At 30.5% G+C, this 19,504-nt stretch overlaps 1 protein-coding gene and 1 long non-coding RNA gene across 2 annotated transcripts; one reads left to right on the top strand and one right to left on the bottom strand.

Moving 5' to 3' along the window:
- Positions 1 to 82: 82 nt before the first annotated feature.
- LOC115888352 (cytosolic non-specific dipeptidase-like) lies at positions 83 to 19,374 on the top strand. The gene is given in 9 exon segments (XM_030908059.1): positions 83 to 433; positions 489 to 592; positions 5,908 to 5,954; positions 5,956 to 6,025; positions 6,080 to 6,297; positions 6,351 to 6,592; positions 10,494 to 10,914; positions 16,441 to 16,692; positions 19,172 to 19,374. Coding segments are annotated over 9 exon segments (1,434 nt in total). The 5' UTR covers positions 83 to 398; the 3' UTR covers positions 19,217 to 19,374.
- LOC115888354 lies at positions 4,861 to 5,828 on the bottom strand. Its single transcript, XR_004051237.1, has 3 exons — positions 5,387 to 5,828; positions 5,228 to 5,335; positions 4,861 to 5,175 (listed from the first exon to the last, which is right to left on the bottom strand). It is a non-coding gene; the product is annotated as an uncharacterized LOC115888354 (long non-coding RNA).
- Positions 19,375 to 19,504: the final 130 nt, after the last annotated feature.

Below are 19,504 nucleotides of genomic sequence, written 5' to 3'. Positions count from 1 at the left end.
TAATATTTATATGCATATTTTTCAAAAATCAAATTATATGTATACGCAAAGAACAAACAAAGACCCATGTTTTAAAATATTCGGGAAAATAATACCACATTTTTATCAACCGGTATATCGCTAATGGCCTACGAAACTGTTTCTATTCACCTCATTTTACGGTATACCATAAAGCAGATAAGACTTAATAAATATTTTTATGGCTAGAATTGATTAAATACTTTTTTATCTTTTGTGATAAACCTCATCGCGTTGGGAATATAAAAAATCATATTTATTCAATTTAAGTTCATTACTTGTTCATTGGTCATTAGTCCCTATCAAGTCTCTCTGATTTGTTGTTTTCGCTTGGCTTGGCTGCGACTAGTTGTCATCAATTTTTTGAAATTATAACCGAGATGGGGTTACCACCTGTATTAACTAAGCTATTTAAGTAAGTTTAATATTTTTCTTATTAGAATTAAATTTTATTACATACCATTTTGTAGAAAGGTTGATGAAAATAAGGAGGAATATATTAACAATCTAAAAGATGCTGTGGCAATTAAATCGGTGTCGGCGTGGCCTCAAAATCGGGCCGATATTAAAACAATGCTCGAGCAGTGTGGCCAGATTTCTCACGGCGTAGTCGCCACGCAGACTCCAATTTATCGCCCAAAATCGCCACTTTAAGGCGATTTCGAGCAATTTACCGTTTGGTTATGGTTGACAGATAAACATGCTTTAAACGTCAATAGTCAACCGATCGGTAGCTAAATGACATTTAAAGCATTGTTTATCTGTCAACCATAACCAGCGGTGGTTCGCTCGGCTTTAGTTTACATCCTAACCAATAGATGGTATAAGAAAAAAAAACAATCGGTTATCTTAAATCATTCTTTATTGCTTAGCTATACTTATATGTACCGCTTTACAAAAGCTGTTCACAAAATGTTAATACATCATCAATATCGTCATCATCAGTAGAATCTTGAACATTTTCTGATAGTTTTAAGGGAGTAGTTTTATTATTATTATACATCACCTGAGAATTAAATTTAGAAAACATATCTGTCGTGGGTTCAAAAGATTTGCAACATATTTGCCTAACATAAAAATAATAACGAATTACCATTATCGAATTTAATAAATTTAGCATCATTTGATTTCTGATTTTACATTTGACCAGATTCATTATTGAGAATGTTCTTTCCACAACAGCATTGGAGGACGGCAAACTGAGAAATGTAAACGCCAATAAAGAAAGATCTTTAAACATTAATTCGCCTGCTGCGTTTTTTGCGTCACAACTTTTTCCAAAAAGTTACCGCGTCGTCTGGGATGTTTCCGTTAAATATTTCCGCCCAGTTAATATTTAGTATATTTCGGTACTGTGCCTCTAGGTCAGTCAAGGTTCCTGGATTTGCATACATTAAAGGTAGCTCTCCAAATTTTTTTTCGTTTTGGTTTAAAATCAGACCTGGACTAAAAGTTTCGTATTTGTAAAAATACATCTAAATGATTAGGCATTCTATTTATTAATTGTGTTAAAAGATCTTTGATAAATTGAAAACATTTTTTCTTTATACCTATTATTTCTTCAGAATTTAGTTGGGCTGCATCTATTTCTTGCTCAAAATAATAACCAAGATCACAAGAGTCTAGGTCTAAAAAATTTTGATCGTATTTCATTGCATTACTTAAAAGCTCCAGATTCTTATCAAGATGAATAATTATCAGTGGCTTAATAATTTGTCCTGCTAATGACCATATTGTTGTAATTACGTCCTCAAATGCTTTATAGAAATCCACATTTGCACTTTGAAAATATAAATTAAGATAGTATATCTGCTTTAATATTGGACATAAAAAGTTAAATAAACCTTGTTAGTTTTATTTTTTATAAGCATTACTCAATAATTGTGCACTGTGACATCTTTCTTTATTAGCGTTTATTGTAAAAAATGTTTCTAGTTCTAAATATTGGGCTAAAATTTTCTCCACTGCTCGGTATCTCGACAACCAACGTGTACCAGATAATTTTGTCATCTTAGTAAATTTGCTATCATTGTTTATTAAACTAAATATTTCTTTATATTTACTTTGTCTTAGAGTGCTATTTTGAAACCAATTATAAGTTTTTTTTAAGTAAGAAATCAATTTCATCAGCAAATATTTCCGAGGCCTTTGAAGCACAGAGATGTAGGCTATGACATATACATTTTACAAGTACTAAATTATTTAGCTCAAATTTAGTTTTTAAAAGGGTAAAAAGAGAATGATTTTTTCCGCATAAATTAGATCCCCCATCTGTACCTAGTCCTATCAGATTTTTTAGAGGCAATTTAATTGATTCAAAAAATTCACATACTTTTTCAAACAAAACCTGAGCAGTAGCTTCAACTACACTAATAAATGATAAAAATTGTGTAACAACATCATTTCTTTTGAGAATAATACTTTATCATTATGGCTAATAATTTGTTGGTGGACACATCCGTCGACTCATCTAAAATAATAGAAAATGGAGAAGTACCTACGTCTTCAATTAATTCATTCAGTAAGGATGGAGCTATCACATTCTTGATTATGGCTGAACATTTTGTCCTGTGAAGATGTAACTCTCGTGGTGGTTGAGATCGAAACGATGTTGTCTGTTCGTTATCATTAAAGCTGTTAATGATGTCTGTCAGGGTGGTCGACACTTGAATAGTTGTGTGAGTAGCTACGTAACAAGCCAATATTATTTCTTTTTTTTTTTAATGGAATTATTTGCTACAGATATACCTAAAAGTAAAATTAATGTAACTAAAAAAATAAAAAACATACACTGCAGAAAGTTATTAACATACCAAAACTTGGAAGGGGTAATTGACGTTTATCCACCTTACAGGCTTGCTGTTTGTGTTTAGAGGTATTTGCATGCTTTTCTAGATCAGATTTGTGGGACCTCAATCCAGTTTCACACACTTTGCAATAGCTGGAAACATCTGAATTGGGGTTGGGATTAGATGTGAGCCAAGCTACAATAACAACAATTTTCTATTTCTACCAACCATAACCAAACCAACCAGTAATCAACGCGCCAATAACCAATAATAATTAAAACAACCGTCCCATGGGGGTAACATCATGTCTACTTTCTAAATAGCAAGATAACACCAAAATGCAATAAGTAAGGTTAGAAAATAAAATTTTAAATTACGTTTCCATAAAACCCTGCTTAAACATGAATAAAAATGTTATAAGTTATGTTATGTAGGTAATAATACAAATCCATGATATTCTACCAAAGTCTAACCCAAACGACCACAGAAACAGGATATGGGTTTTACTTTTACGGAAATGTTGTTTTACTTGGTACTTACCTTTAAACAAGGCTTCACGTTCCCATTCCTTCTTGTGTTTTTTTTTCATATTTCGCCCATTTACCCATAGTCTAAATGCGACAGGCGACACAAATGCAAATATATTATAGTATAAATCACAGGTATAAATCTCTGGTATAAATAAGATTAACAGAACACGGAACGCCTAAAGTCCCTAGATATATAAAGTACCGAATTGGTTTGTTCAATGTTATTGGCGCCAAAATGGCGGATTTTTGGGGTATTTCTGGGAAAACTGTAGTGGTAGGACTGTTTAAATGTCACATTTGTCTGAATTTGTCATGTCAAATGTTGAGAAGCTGTCAATTTCAGAATAAAAATATTTATCCACATATTTTAAAATAATTATAAAACCACTAAAATGCTACAAATTTATTAGTTAATAATGTATAGGCGTCGATATCTTTAGTGAAGAAATATGTATTACAAGAAAAGGCCGCCATTTGATGTGTTTTCTAACATCGTCGATATTCAATACAGGTTAGGTAGTGGATTGAATTTATTTATGCTCCAGTGAATATTTTTAACAATCTTATTTGTAGTATAACCTATTGGTACATAAAACTTCATTGTAGAACAAGACAAGATCACAATAGATCTGGGAAGGTCGCAGTGGGTCAGGCCCAGATCCACCTCTAGAAATCTAATATAGAACAAGACAAAGACCTTACTTGCAAACTACCATACATATCTTTTAAAAAGGATGCTAAGTGTAGTGTAAGTGAAATCTTTACGTAATCATTCCCTAAAATGTTTAGTGTAGTTTAGTTTTCAACATTTTGCAGTAAGAAGTTTAGATAAATCTACAATATATTATCATCAGACCAAAGGCAGGATAATTACTTAATAGAATAAGTTATGTTATGATACATATACAGATTTGTATGACATCGCTTCAGGTGGTTTTACCAGTCAGGACTAACAGGGATATTAACCAAAACAATGAAAAAAAGCTCAAATAAATTTGATCCTAATAACAAGAATGTTGTTTATGCATATGCTAACTATATAGTTATTTTCATGGACTTAAATAGATTAGTTTTTATGTATTTATTGATAGTAATTAATATTTTTTGGTTCATATTGTAATTACTAATAAAAAGTAAACAATATAATATAAGCATGTAAAGTTATATTTAAAAATTTGGTCTTATACTGTCAGTTACAAATATAAAAATGTGATTCAATGTTATTTCAATGTTAAATTTATAGCAGTATAATTTTTTGTATAATAATGATACTTAAACATTATGACACTTGTTTTAAAATATAACATTAAATTGCAGAGCAAAATATATTTTAATTGTATTATGTGGTATTAACTTGCTTTTATTCAACTAATAATAAATTTGTTGTATAAAAAAATCACTCCATAACATACAAACCTTAATTATACAGCATACATAAAAAGAGCTCCTATGCGTTTCAAGCTTCTTTCTAAGTTATTTTTTAAATTAAGTGCACAATTACATACCTAAAATGCCAAACTACCTGAAGTAATACTAATTGAAACAATCTTTCTATCAATATATTAATATATTTCAAAAATAGCAGGTATGTATCATATCAATTTAATTATTACATTTATTTGTTTCAACCATGGTTCAAAATTTTCTCGTATAAAAGCCGGCCTTCAAATTTAAGTTTGTAGCTTATTCATAGTTCCAAAGACTTTCGTTAAATCATGCTTATTTGTCAAAACTAACTACAGCATAACTGGTATAATAGGGAAAGTTTACTTATGGTATAGGTATCCCGTTCTCATCAACAAACAAAGTTTTTCCAATTGTTTCGACTGAATTAAGTACTAAAATTCTAAATGTTATTCCAACTTTATTTCTTCTTACCTATTAACTTACTTCTGTTGGCGTACTTTGCGCTAAAAGGTAACATAAAATAAATGCTAATACAAATGAAAAACACTTGTACGGAAACCATTCGTTTATAACCTCTTAACATATATAGGCCTAAAAAATTAAATTTATGAAATTGAATATTAATATACCACCTGATATTACGTTAAAATGAAGGTAAACTGTAGATAATAAACGTAATTCTATTACAATTAATAAATATTTTATTTTACGGCTTGCCTGTCAATGTTGGTCGGCCATATTGGCGCCGGACCGACCAGCTGCTTAAAAAGCCGAAACAGCGAAATGTTGGCCTCCTTTTTAAATTTGCCGCTAGTTTTGGCGCCAATATGGCGGTAATTGCGGTACTTTATATATCTAGGGACTTTAGGAACGCCCTGAACGCAGCGCCAGTTTAGTGTCAGAACAGGGTGCGGAGAAACCAGAGATATTGGGAGAAACTAAACTTCTTCTTCTTTTGAGTTGTAATGGCCTATTAATATACACTTTACGATATTACGATTCGGACAGATAATGATCAGCCGACATTTTTGATTTCGCTTAGTCGCACAATTGATTTTGGAAATCGCCCAATTTGCGACTTGCGATTTTTAAGCTAAAAATGGTCGCCAAATTTTGAAAAAAGTAGCCCAAATTGCGACAAATCGCCCAATCTGGCCACACTGTGCTCGAGTGGGCTTCGACAAAACTACAAGCCTTAGGAGCAACCAGTAGAACTACGGGATATTGGTACTCAAACGCTACCTGACGGATCAACAATTCCACTCCCACCTGTTTTATTAGGTTAATTGTATTTTTTGCTACCAAAAATCTATTATAACCATAACAATTTAACAGGAACATTGAGAACATGCGCTAGAAAGAAGACAGTCCTGGTTTACGGTCACTTGGATGTACAACCTGCCTTGTTTGAAGATGGATGGGACACAAAGCCCTTCAAACTCACTGAAAAAGATGGTAAACTGTTTGGCAGAGGTGCTTCAGATGATAAAGGGCCTGTTCTGGGTTGGATTCATGTTCTGCAAGCCTATAAAGCAGCTGGTGAAGACATTCCAGTAAACTATATTAATTATTTTTTTTTTAAATATATACGTAGACTATTTGTTAGGTTAATGTCAAATTCGTCTTCGAAGGCATGGAAGAATCAGGTAGTGTGGGATTGGAACCTTTGCTCTATAGTGAACAGGATAAGTTTTTGAAAGAGGTCGATTATGTATGCATTTCGGATAATTATTGGTTGGGTACAGAGAAGCCCTGTATTACGTACGGTCTGAGGGGTGTTTGCTATTTCCACCTTGAAGTGGAGTGTGCATCAAAAGACTTGCATAGTGGTGTATATGGTGGTACTGTGTAAGTATTTTTTTTTGATAATTATTGGAATTAGTCTTTTTAAAGAAAAAATTGTATAGCTCCTATTTTGGGGCCAAATCAAATTTATTGGTCAAAAATAATAAACACACACACAAGACAACAATATAAAAATACAAAATTAAAGAAAAATCCCATTAAAAACAAAGAATGTAAAAAAATGTCAAAAAAGTCTCACAACTCGCAATGCAATTCTTTCACTAGCAAAAGCTATGAGATCTCATGTAAAACTAAGTTAAGTCAGCATAATTATAAAAGAATAATCTACCATTTCTATTACTAAGTAAATCTAAACAGTGCAGTGCTCTTAAGAATAAACATTTTTAATAATTAGTAGAATACCATGCAATTGCCAAATGACAAATAAATTGCTAGTAACTGTCAGTGAAATGTTTCAGAAAATGAATATTTACAGGGTTGTTCACCACATACGACACGGAGTATTGTAGCTAAACGATTAGATTTTTACAAATTGTAATTTTTGGGTTCGTTGAAGGACTATTAGAGTCACAATTTAAAAATATTTTTACAAGATACAGAGTGTCCCAAATAAATAAAAAATATCAAAGTTTTATTTTTTTAAATGGAACACTCTGTATATTATTACATTTTTAATTTCTACGATTAAAATAAAGGTAAATTTGATTAAGGTTTATTACACTTAAACCTTACCGTTTTTGAAATATTTTCAATTTTGTGAAATTGCAGTAAAAATTTTAAGGCTTCTTTTTTCCAATGATATCAAAGCTTTTAATACTAAATATTTACTGAAATTTATTTATTGATCAGTTATTGTGTTGCAATAATAAAAATAATACTACCTCATACAGAGTGTCAAAAAAATTTATTTTAAATAATTTCTAGATTTAAACGGCAATAACTTGCTTAATTTAAATGGAACGCCCTGTATATTTTAGGAGAATCAGATGCACAATTTAATTGTCTATCAAATTGTATTATACCATATTTTACCTATCTCTTCAAGTTTCCGTAGAAAATGCATTTTCTTGTAATTTAGAACTCGTTTTTCAGCATACCCATGGAATATTGACATTTTAGATTGTTCTTAAAGTAACAAATGTACAGGCTAGTAATATTATGGTTTTTAGCAAAACGATAATATTGCTAGCCCATTTGTATGGAAAAAGAAAACTATTTAAATCTTTATAAAAGAGTATACCATTAATTAAAAATACCACCATTATTTCCACCCAAATACCTACTAATTAATTACATATAGTCTGTCCAACGAGAAGATCCTTGACAGTGATAGATGTGTCTGTCATTTTAATTTCAAAGTAGTTTATTTTATTTTACAAAGAAATAAGTTGGTACAACTGGAACGCATAGCAGGAAATTAATATATTTAAAATTTGACTGACAAGTGATTACTTCAAAATATTGTGAAAAAAACTGTATAAAACTGAAAAAATGTAATTGAGTTATTTTATTTAATAAAAAACGGTATGTGTTAATACAAAACAAACAAGAACAAGACACCATACAAAAAAAATATAAAAAAGAACTAGGTATTTCTTACTTTCAAGCTATTATGAACTTCCCGCATTTATGATTATATTTATCAATATAACTTATGTACAAATACAAATTTGTAATATTCCGCAGGAATAAATAAATCAACATAAATAAAACAAACTATTTTATTAATAATAACATTTACCAAATTTTATACCTTAAAGGTTGGTTAATTAACTTTAATCTTATTTTTTTTAAACCAGTAGGTACCTTTTGACATTATTTTTCTGCAGTACTAAAATCCATTATTTACCTATCGTGTGATGTCGATATTTTATAGCTACTCCAGTTTTTAGTATGTGTTTAGTATGGTCCTTCTACCATATTCAAGATGCACTTATCTACGACGAGATGGTGTACGAACTTTATTGATGGTAACTTTATTGGTGTATAAGACTTTCTGCCTGGGCAGCGAGTATTAACCATAAACTGTGCTCTGGGTCTACAGTTAATTTTCACTCGATTTTTCCTCCACTTGACTTCAAAAGACACAAAACACGCGTAATAACACGAATCAAAATGCATCATCTTCCAAAACGCAGTATTTGACTAAAAGTTGACACAAAATTCTAACCTATAATTTGGCAAGACTTTGACAAACGTCAAAATCTAAAGGCAGGAGTTCATACGCATCGGCGTCCGTTTGTCGTTTATCGTTCCGTCAAACCAATAAAATTGAAATACGATCTGTCATTTTTGAAATAAACCAATAAAACTGGTTAAAAATAACAAGAGACGACGCATGACGAATTTATAATTAAACTCATCCATAGTTAACTTAAAAATTATTAGAAACTTTTGTAGTTAAATAAATAGATTGGTATGGGACGTCATCTGCTTTTCTTCTGTCATCGTCTGTCGAAATCTTACCTGAGAAAAAAAACAGAGTATACTTAAATGTGTTCGTTAATACATTATTCTAAATAAATGTGGATTTGAATCAGAAATTAATATAATAATAAGTTATGAAAATGAACGTCTCTGTTGTTATAAATAAGCATTTGTCAAAAAATGAAATATCATTTTTAAGGTGTTACTTTTTACTACACTGTCTAATACACATACAAAATTCAGTTTTTTAGTATTTGTAGCAATTATTATTAATCATCATTAATGTAGTTTTAATACGGGAATCATATTAATTGGTCCTCTTTAACAAATATTTAAACAGTTTTTTTTATTTTTTAATGAAATAAACGAACTATGTCGACAATATTAGGATCTGTACTCATTAAAAATTTGGTACATTTTTAAAAATAATCTAAAATGTCAGTATTCCATGGGTATATTGATAAATGAGATCTGAATTACAAGAAAATGCATTTTCTAGGAAAACTTGAAGATATAGGTAAAAAATGGTACAGTACAATTTGATAGACAATTAAATTGTGCATCTGATTCTCATATTTTACTCTGTATATACCCTGTATATGGACAAACAGGGCGTTACATTTAAATTAAACAAGTTATTGCCGTTTAAAACTAGTAATTATTTAAAATAAATTTTTAGACACTGTATAAGGTAGTATAATTTTTTATTATTGCAACACAATAACTGATCAATAAATAAACTTCAGTAAATATTTAGTATTAAAAACTTTAATACCCTTGGAGAAATGAAGCCTTAAAATTTTTACTGCAATTTCACAAAATTGAAAATATTTCAAAAACAGTAAGGTTTAAGTCTAATAAACCTTAGTCAAATTTACCTATATTTTAATCGTAGAAACTAAAGATGTAATAATATACAGAGTGTTCCATTTAAAAAAATACAACTTTGATATTTTTTATTTATTTGGGACACTCTGTATCTTGTAAAAATATTTTTAAATTGTATGGGCTCGAAAAGATTGCTACATAACGAGAACAAAGAAAAAATTCTCATGCATCGTTGGAGGTATCCTTCGTTGTCGATTCACGGGATAGAGGGCGCTTTTAGTGAACCTGGACAGAAAACTGTCATTCCCAAAAAGGTTATTGGGAAGTTTTCTGTTAGGATTGTGCTTAATCAAACACTTGAGAGAGAAAGTTGAGAAGTGTGTTGTAGATTATGTGACGAGAAAAAATGGAAAGATTATGGTAGTCCAAATGAGATGAAGGTAGGTTTTTATTAGCCGACCATACCATCAGGTATGGCAGGCTATTAAGATCGGCAAAATTTTTTTTTTTTAATTTCACTCAAAATTGTAGCTCTATAGTCCTTCAACGAACCCAAAACTTACAATTTATAAAAATCTAATGGTTTAGCTACAATACTCCGTATCGTATGTGGTGAACAACCCTGTATATTATTTATAATTTATTTTTGTGATCTAAATATGACAATATTTCTTTTTCATTAAATTAGACACGAAGCAATGACAGATTTAGTCTACTTGCTTGGCACCCTAGTCGACAAAGATGGCGAAATCTCGGTCACTGATTTAAGCAAAGATGTAGCAGTGCTCACTCCCGAAGAACAAAAACTTTATGAGAAAATTTACTTCAACGTTGGCGAATACAAGGCAGATATTGGCTCGAAAAGATTGCTACATAACGAGAACAAAGAAAAAATTCTCATGCATCGTTGGAGGTATCCTTCGTTGTCGATTCACGGGATAGAGGGCGCTTTTAGTGAACCTGGACAGAAAACTGTCATTCCCAAAAAGGTTATTGGGAAGTTTTCTGTTAGGATTGTGCCCAATCAAACGCCAGAGAAAGTTGAGAAGTGTGTTGTAGATTATGTGACGAAAAAATGGAAAGATTATGGTAGTCCAAATGAGATGAAGGTAGGTTTTTATTAGCCGACCATACCATCAGGTATGGCAGGCTATTAAGATCGGCAAAAATTTTTTTTTTAATTTCACTCAAAATGAGTTTTTTGGGTCATAAATGACCTAAATACAAAATATTTTCATGGTGTATGTCTGTCTGTCTGTCTGTCTGTCCGTCTGTCTGTAACACGATACCTCAAAAACCGCTAAACCGATTTTAACCAAATTTGGCACAAAAATACTGTGGCACCCGAGAATCTGGCCATTAGTTTTTGGTGGGGGTGGGGGGTTGGTAAGGGGGTATGGGAGGAGGTTAAAAATTTTAAAAAATCGTAACTCCAAAATTACAGCAGCCAGCGAAACGCGGTTTTCAATTTAAGATTAGGAATAATATTCGCAACAAAATTTGTAATAACATCAAAATCAGTCAAGTCGCAGTTTTTGAGATATTCCTTGTTTCCGTAGTTCGTTTTTTGAGAAAATCCATCGGACGCGACCCCAGGTGGCGAATAGGGGAAATAACCGCGGACCAAAATTGGAAAAATTCTTTTACTTTGAAACTAAAAGAACTGCCTACCAACTTTTTATTAACATATTTTAGTATAGGCGGCTATACGTGCCTCCCGGCGCCATTTTTTTTTTAAATTGAACTTGCATACATACTTCAAATTTTTTCCACAACGCAGACGTGTTGCATTTTTATAAAAACAGTCACATACTCGATGATTTTTTCTGCCACACACTGTACACTCTCTAGCCATGAGATGTTGATGCAGATTGATTTCGCGGTTTTCTCCTAACGATTACGCCGTATGCAGTACTTCTAACGGGTGTTCCATGGAAACGTCCAGTTGTTGAACGCTGTCTATTCAAATTGAACAATTTATTTATGGATTGGCCAGCGTCCACAAAAGAAACATGTTTTTCTGCCGCTTCAAAGTCTTTTACCAATGAAAATGTCTTATTATACGTCAAATTTTTCTCTCAAAATAGCCTCTGCTTCATGTTTTCATTTTGAAATCCAGAAACAAACTGGTCACGTAGATTCTCTTCCAGTTGTGCTTCAAACCCACATGTTTTTGCCAAATGTTTGAGAGATGCCATAAATGCAGCTATTGTTTCTCCCTTTTCTTGGCGTCTTTGCCGAAACTTATGCCGTTCTGCTATAATTGATGTTTCAAGCTGCAAATGTTCAGTCATAATCTTGACTAAATCATTATAACTTTTATTTTCTGGATCACAAAAATCAATCATTAATTCGTAGGTCTCGTCACCAACAATGGTTAATAACATAGCCACTTTCAATTCTTCTCCAATTTTATTCACTTCATTCAAAAATTCAGTTTTTCGTGCCTGGTTGGAATTGACTTATTTTTCCAATCGACATTTTGAATTAATATTAATTGTATTATATCTCTATTATTAAATTTATCAAATTTTGCGTGAGTTTAATCTTGTCGCCACTTGTGATAATTTAGTATTTATTATTTGAAATAAAACTACTTGGTTTAGTGTTCAAAATTAAACTAACTTTTATTCTCTGTATTAATATAAAGTTCATGAAATAGCATGATGTTAAAGTAAACTAAGTATTGAACATTCCACATTCGTATAAATATACGTTATTTACATTTTTTACACACTACTAAAATATTTGAATATCTAAATCAATTAATAGAAATTTCATGCATTTATTACACTTTTTACCATTGTATTTTACAGCGCGCCCAAATTTATGCCTTTCAATAAAATACCGGGTGTCCTAATATTCCCTGGACATAGAATTACTAAGTATTTTTTGAGTTATATTTAGTTCATTGGACACAATTTACCTTTATACAGAGGTGCTTCGTTTGTCCGAAAAAATAAATATACAGGATGGTCCGAACTGTATTCCGAAAACTTTGGCAGCATATTCTGCAGATAAAAATAAGTAAAAAAGTTCGTATAAATGTATGCCCTAAAATGCTTAGTTTCGGAGATACAGGGTGTAGAAATTTCATTTTTATTCGATTTTTTTCAAATAATTTCTGAAGTAACGTCACTATTTGGATGATAATTGGTGTCTTGGAGTTTTTTTGACATGAGAAATTTGACTTTGATGTCAATATGACTCCTACTTGTAGAGAAAGGTAAGAACTTTTCGTCCGTACTCGTATAAAACTACAGAGTAAAAAAATATACATTTAGACGTTTTTTACGTAAAAAGTGTCCCTTGGTAAAGATCGCTACGAGTAATGGTTCTCGAGATATTTGGAATCGAAATTATCAACACCTGTCTCCATTGACATAAATTAAACATGTTGACTAAATAGTTATTAGACTGAAATCATAAATTTGATATGTTTGTGTGTCAAAAATTCAACAGAAACTGTTTTATCATCATTCTTTCGAAAAAAATTATGATTAATTTAAAAATATAAAAAGTTACCAATTTTATAATTTCAGTCAAATAACTATCTACTCAACATGTTGATTTTTTGTCAATAATGACATGCATTGACTATTTCTATTCCAAATATCTTGAGAACGGTTGCTCGTAGCGATGTTTAACAAGAGACATTTTTTACGTAAAAAATGACGGAAATAAATATTTTTTCACTCAGTAGTTTTATACAGGTATGGACGAAAAGTTATTACTCTTCAAAACAGTTAAAACACAAGATATGTAGGTGGCGCTCCCTACAATCGTATTAACATCAGAATTAAATTTCTCATGTCAAAAAACTTCCAAGAACCAATTTTCATCCAAATATTGATGTTACTTCAGAAATTATTTGGAAAAAATCGAAATAAAAATGAAACTTCTACACCCTGTATCTCCGAAACTAAGCATTTTACGACACACATTTATACGAACTTTTTTACTTATTTTTATTTGCAGAATAGGCTGCCGAAGTTTGCGGAATACAGTTCGGACCACCCTGTATTTTTTAAGATTTTAAGAACCGCTATTCGGATTTGAATGAGATTTAGGGAGCCTGTGTTTTACTAAGAGCTTTAACATTTGACTTTCTCAAAAACCATTATGATTATTGTTAGTTCCCAGTTCTCAAAAACGATGAAAAGTACGGGAAGGATGAAAACTACCCCCACCCCTTCATAAATTTTAGCAGAAATATTTTCCAACTCGATCGATGACTGTTTTTTTTATGCAAAATGGTTCTTCTTGTATATGTTACGGTTAAAGTCCGATGTCTCGGTTAATGTTGACGGTTAATGTTTGGTAACAGGTTATGTTTTTGGTTGTTTTGTTGTGTGTTATTCTCGAGATTAACCGGGTAATGTCGACATTAACCGGACATCGGACCTTAACCGTAATATACACATAATATACATACATACTACATATGTTGTCACTGGTATAAGAATACCACGTCGCATAGTTTTTAAGAAAAAAATAAATTTGATTTGTTTTTCCAAAGCAGACATATTACATAATGTACGGGAAGTTCCAATATTCCGTGGACGGTGAATAACTCCGTATTTTTCGAATCAAAATAAGTTAATTGCACACAATTTACCTGTATGCAAATGCAAAGGATATGCATTAATAAAGGCCTTCTATTGAAAGAACGGAAGTCAAATCCTGCCTTATACTTTCAAAAAACAAACACAATTTTCTCATTAAATATAGATTTTAGATATAGGAAGTGCTTAACAAAACAAAAAGATTATACAAAACTCCTTTCGATTACGACACAAAATACAGGGTGGTTCATTTAATATAGTGGAATTAGAATAGTTCATTTAAAATACAACATTTAGTTTGAACAAGATTGCAAATATTGGTAGGCTGAATTTTAAAAATGACGCTATTATACAGTACCTCCGGCTAGAAAATTTTAAAATTCTTCGAATTTATAATTCCAGATAAGATATAATAAGAGGGCTTTAAATAAGCAGTATATTTAGTTTAAAACGGTTGTATCTCAAAAACCACTCGGTATAGTATATGACGTTATGGTATTTTTGAAATGGAAATTTAAAAATACAACATTTAGTTTTGACTCATCCTGTACATATCAAACAAGATTGGAAATTTTGGTCGACTGAATTTTGAAAAAGACTTTTATACAGCATTTTCTATTAAATTTTTTTTTAATTCTTCGCATTTAAATTTTTGAGAGGACTTTAAATAAGCAGTATACTTATCTGATTTAAAAACGATTATATTTCAAAAATCACTCTGTATAGTATTATGGTATTTTTGGAATGGAAATTTATAATAAATCCAACTGAGCTAAAAATATACAGTATTCCATTTAAAAATAAACAACTTTAGTTTCAAAATGTGTTTAAATCGCTCTGTATGGGACAAAAATATTTTCAAAACGTGAGTTACCATTGCCTCGATATTATTTAAATTTTTTTAATGAGAATCAGGAACCAAAATCCTAATATAGAGCTTTTTTTGGAAGCCTAGGTCACCCTGTATATTGATTTAATAAATTTAACTAAACATATATGACCACTAAATAAATATTTGACTGAGAGACGGACTACCATCAGTTGTTTTTCTTTTCTACTGCTTCTACCTCGAAAATTAGCCGCTATTGGTGAAAAAAATGAAAAAGAATATTTTATCTAGGCCGCTGAAAATTGGAATACTTATGTAAAATTAAAAAGAACTTTTTCAAACAAAGTTTGAAAACTTTAATTTATTACTTTATGTGTGTGTGTATGTATTATGTATAACTATGCTAAATTGTATTATGTTATTGTTGCTCTATTTCAAAACAAAAACTAACTCTACAGTCAGATTTTATTTAAATCGATTAATAAACTTTTTTCCATAGCAACTGTTAAAATTGCCTTATATCTATCAAAAATAGTAGATAAAATAGTACTTTAACCGCAAGGGTAGATTAAATGATACTTTAACAGCGAGGATAGGTTAAAAACTTTATTTCTTTTCGCACGTTTTTTAATTGCTTCCATTTTTGAAAATTTTTGTATTCTTTCATAAGTTATTCGGGATTTAAATGGAATTAGTTTGGATATGGCGTTTGTCGCCTCAGCCGGAATATCTGTTGTTAATTTACTTATTTCGTTTCGAGCCATTTCTGGCTCCAATTCAATTACCAATCGAGACGATATATATAAAAATATTGACTCAAAACTGACAACTAAAGAGACAGCTTTATTTATTTGTCAAATTACATAGAAACCAACGCCAACCCAGCACAATATTTTTTCTACTCGTAATAAATTCCTTGAAATAATAATTATTTCTGAATAGTTTTTAAAACGTAACTCGCTGTGGAAAAAATATTGTTTTATACACGACGATAAAATTGCATTATCGTCTCCCGAAATTAATTCACTCGCGATTTCATCGCTCGTGAATTAATCTTTTCGGTCGACGATAAAATACCATTTTATGGTCTTGTATAAAAAATAACTATTACAGACTTACATCTGTTTGGCACTGTATCTTTTTGTTTATCATTTTACTATTATTTTAAATTCTCTGGAAATTATTTAATTTCATCGATTTCGTTTATTTTCTGTCGCTGTAAGTTCAAATATTTTTAACAGGTCTATCTTGCTCACGGTGGTTCCCCTTGGATGGAAGATCCCACTCATCCCCACTACAATGCTGCTGTCAAAGCCACAAAGCACGTCTATGGGGTGGAACCTGATCTAACCAGGGAGGGTGGTTCCATTCCCGTGACCTTAGTCCTACAGAAAGCCACAGGAAAGAACGTCATTCTACTTCCGATAGGATGTGGCAACGACGGAGCTCATTCCCAAAACGAGAAGATCGATATAAGGAATTATATTGAAGGGGTAGGTTTATTAACAACAGTTTTTAAATGAAACAGTTTGTTCTACAGGGTTTTTCACCACATACGACACGGAGTATTGTAGCTAAACGATTATATTTTTACAAATTGTAAGTTTTGGGTTCGTCGAAAGACTATTAGAGCTACAATTTAAAAATATTTTTATAAGATACACACAAGAGTGTCCCAAATAAGTAAAAAATATCATAGTTGTATTTTTTTAAATGGAACACCCTGTATATTATTCTATTTTTAGATTCTACTATTGAAATAAAGGTAAAAATTTGATTACGGTTTATCACACTTAAACCTTACCGTTTTTGAAATATTTTCAATTTTATGAAATTGCAGTAAAAATTTTTAAGGCCTCATTTCTCCAAGGGTAGTAATTAGAGCTACAATTTAAAAATATTTTAACAAGATACAGAGTGTCCTAAATAAGTAAAAAATATAGTTGTATTTTTTTTTAAATTATTCTATTTTTAGATTCTTTGGTTGAAATAACGGTAAGTTTGATTAAGGTTTATCACACTTAAACCTTACCGTTTTTGAAATATTTTCAATTTTGTGAAATTGCAGTAAAAAGTTTAAGGCTTCATTTCTCCAAGGGTACTTAATTGTTTTAACTAATAAATTATTCTAAATAAATATGGATTTTACTCAGGAATCAATACAATAATAAGTTTTGAAAATGAACGTCTCTGTTATAAATAAGTCTGTCAAAAAATGATATAAAATTTATAAGGTGTTACTTTTCACTACACTGTCTAATACACATACAAAATTTAGTTTTTTAGTATTTGTAGTAATTATAATATTATTAATCAATGTAAACAGTCAATTAATCTAGTTAGAATACTGGGATCATATTAATTGGTCATCTTTAACAAAAAGTATTTAAACAGTTTTTTTTTTACCTTTTAATGAAATAAATGAACTATATCGACAATATTAGTAACTGTACTTTTTGAAAATTTGTTACATCTTTAAAAATAATCTAAAATGTCAATATTCCATGGGTATAGTGATAAATGAGGTCTAAATTATAAGAAAATACATTTTCTACAAAACTTGAAGAGATAGGTGAAAAATAGTATAATACAATTTGATAGACAATTAAATTCTGCATCTGATTCACGTAAAATATATAGGGTGTTCCATTTAAATTAAACAAGTTATTGTCGTTTAAAACTAGTAATTATTTAATATAAATTTTTAGACACTCGGTATCAGGTAGTATTTTGGATATTATTGCAACACAATATCTGATCAATAAATAAACTTCAGTAAATATTTAGTATTAAAAACTTCGATACCCTTGGAGAAATGAGGCCTTAAAAATTTTTACTGCAATTTCATAAAATTGAAAATATTTCAAAAACGGTAAGGTTTAAGTGTGATAAACCGTAATCAAATTTACCTTTATTTCAATAGTAGAATCTAAAAATAGAATAATATACAGGGTGTTCCATTTAAAAAAATACAACTATAATATTTTTTACTTATTTGGGACACTCTTGTGTGTATCTTATAAAAATATTTTTAAATTGTAGCTCTAATAGTCCTTCGACGAACCCAAAATTTACAATTTGTAAAAATCTAGTTGTTTAGCTACAATACTCCGTATCGTATGTGGTGAACAACCCTGTATAATGTTATCAGTAGTATCTTCTAACTGTAGTGGTGTTGATTTTCAATTTCATCATTTCAAATATTCTTTACTTTGATTACTATGATGACTTTGTACTGATTTTGGTACTGCTGTCAATTTTGTCAACTGTTGTCAACCTTTGTGTCTAATTTCACCTGCCTAAAGCTTGATTTTCATGCATCCGTTATACGTTGATACGATGGTCCGGCGGTGCTCTGATTGGTCATAGCGTTTTCGCGCCACTTTTCATCCGTAAATATTTTACTTCAGCCGGTCAACGGACCCGTTCATACGACAACGGACGTTTTGACACTTTTTTAACAAATTTAATCTAACCTTAATAAAAATATAAGTAAAATAGCAAAATCGTTATGGAAACGAAAATATAAAATAACACCAACGTATATCCGATAAACGGAGGCATGGAAATGCAATAAATTTAAAAACTGCGTTATTTTCTAACCAATCAAAGTCTTTAAATTCAGTAAAATTAATATCGTATTAACGTATCGTCGGACAACGGATGTATGAAAATCAAGCTTTAGGGATTTATTTTCAAAAATAACTTCTTAGTACTCGCGTTTTTGATTTAATGAACCTTGTGTGTAAATTTAATACTTCTAGAACCGTTACAATTTTTTGTACAAATATTCAAAAGTTCACTTATACAAAATTTCACCCTCTTAGGGGATGGATTTCAAAAAATTGTTTCTGAGTACTTACTTTCATCACTTAAAGGCACAATTTTCGCATTTATTACGGTTTTCGCGATACCAATGCTCGTACCTCGAATTTGTATCACCCTCTGTATACATATGTTTTTCTTTTTCAGACGAAATTGTTAGGTGCCTATCTTTATGAAGTTTCTCAACTTTAAATTCCACAAAATACCGTATGATCGAAAAAAAAACGGCCTCTAGTTGTCTTTGAAATGACGTACTATATAATGTTGCTGACGGAATTAATTTGTATTTAATACTATTATAATTATTATATTACATATATATTGAAAGAATAAATCATTGATTTTGTTTAGCATGTGTTTGTTTTAACCTTCGTTTTTGTTAATAAAATCTAATCTATTATTAATAAATATTTATTAAATATTAATGCCATAAATATTAAGCGCCAATTTTCTATATATTCTTTATGTTACCACATATAC

Source organism: Sitophilus oryzae, unplaced genomic scaffold (genome assembly GCF_002938485.1).
Source record: "Sitophilus oryzae breed Bouriz unplaced genomic scaffold, Soryzae_2.0 scaffold_734_pilon_pilon, whole genome shotgun sequence".
Classification (NCBI taxonomy): domain Eukaryota; kingdom Metazoa; phylum Arthropoda; class Insecta; order Coleoptera; family Curculionidae; genus Sitophilus; species Sitophilus oryzae.
The sequence above is the reverse complement of the archived record's forward strand: the minus strand, read 5'-3'. Positions and strand labels throughout refer to the sequence as shown.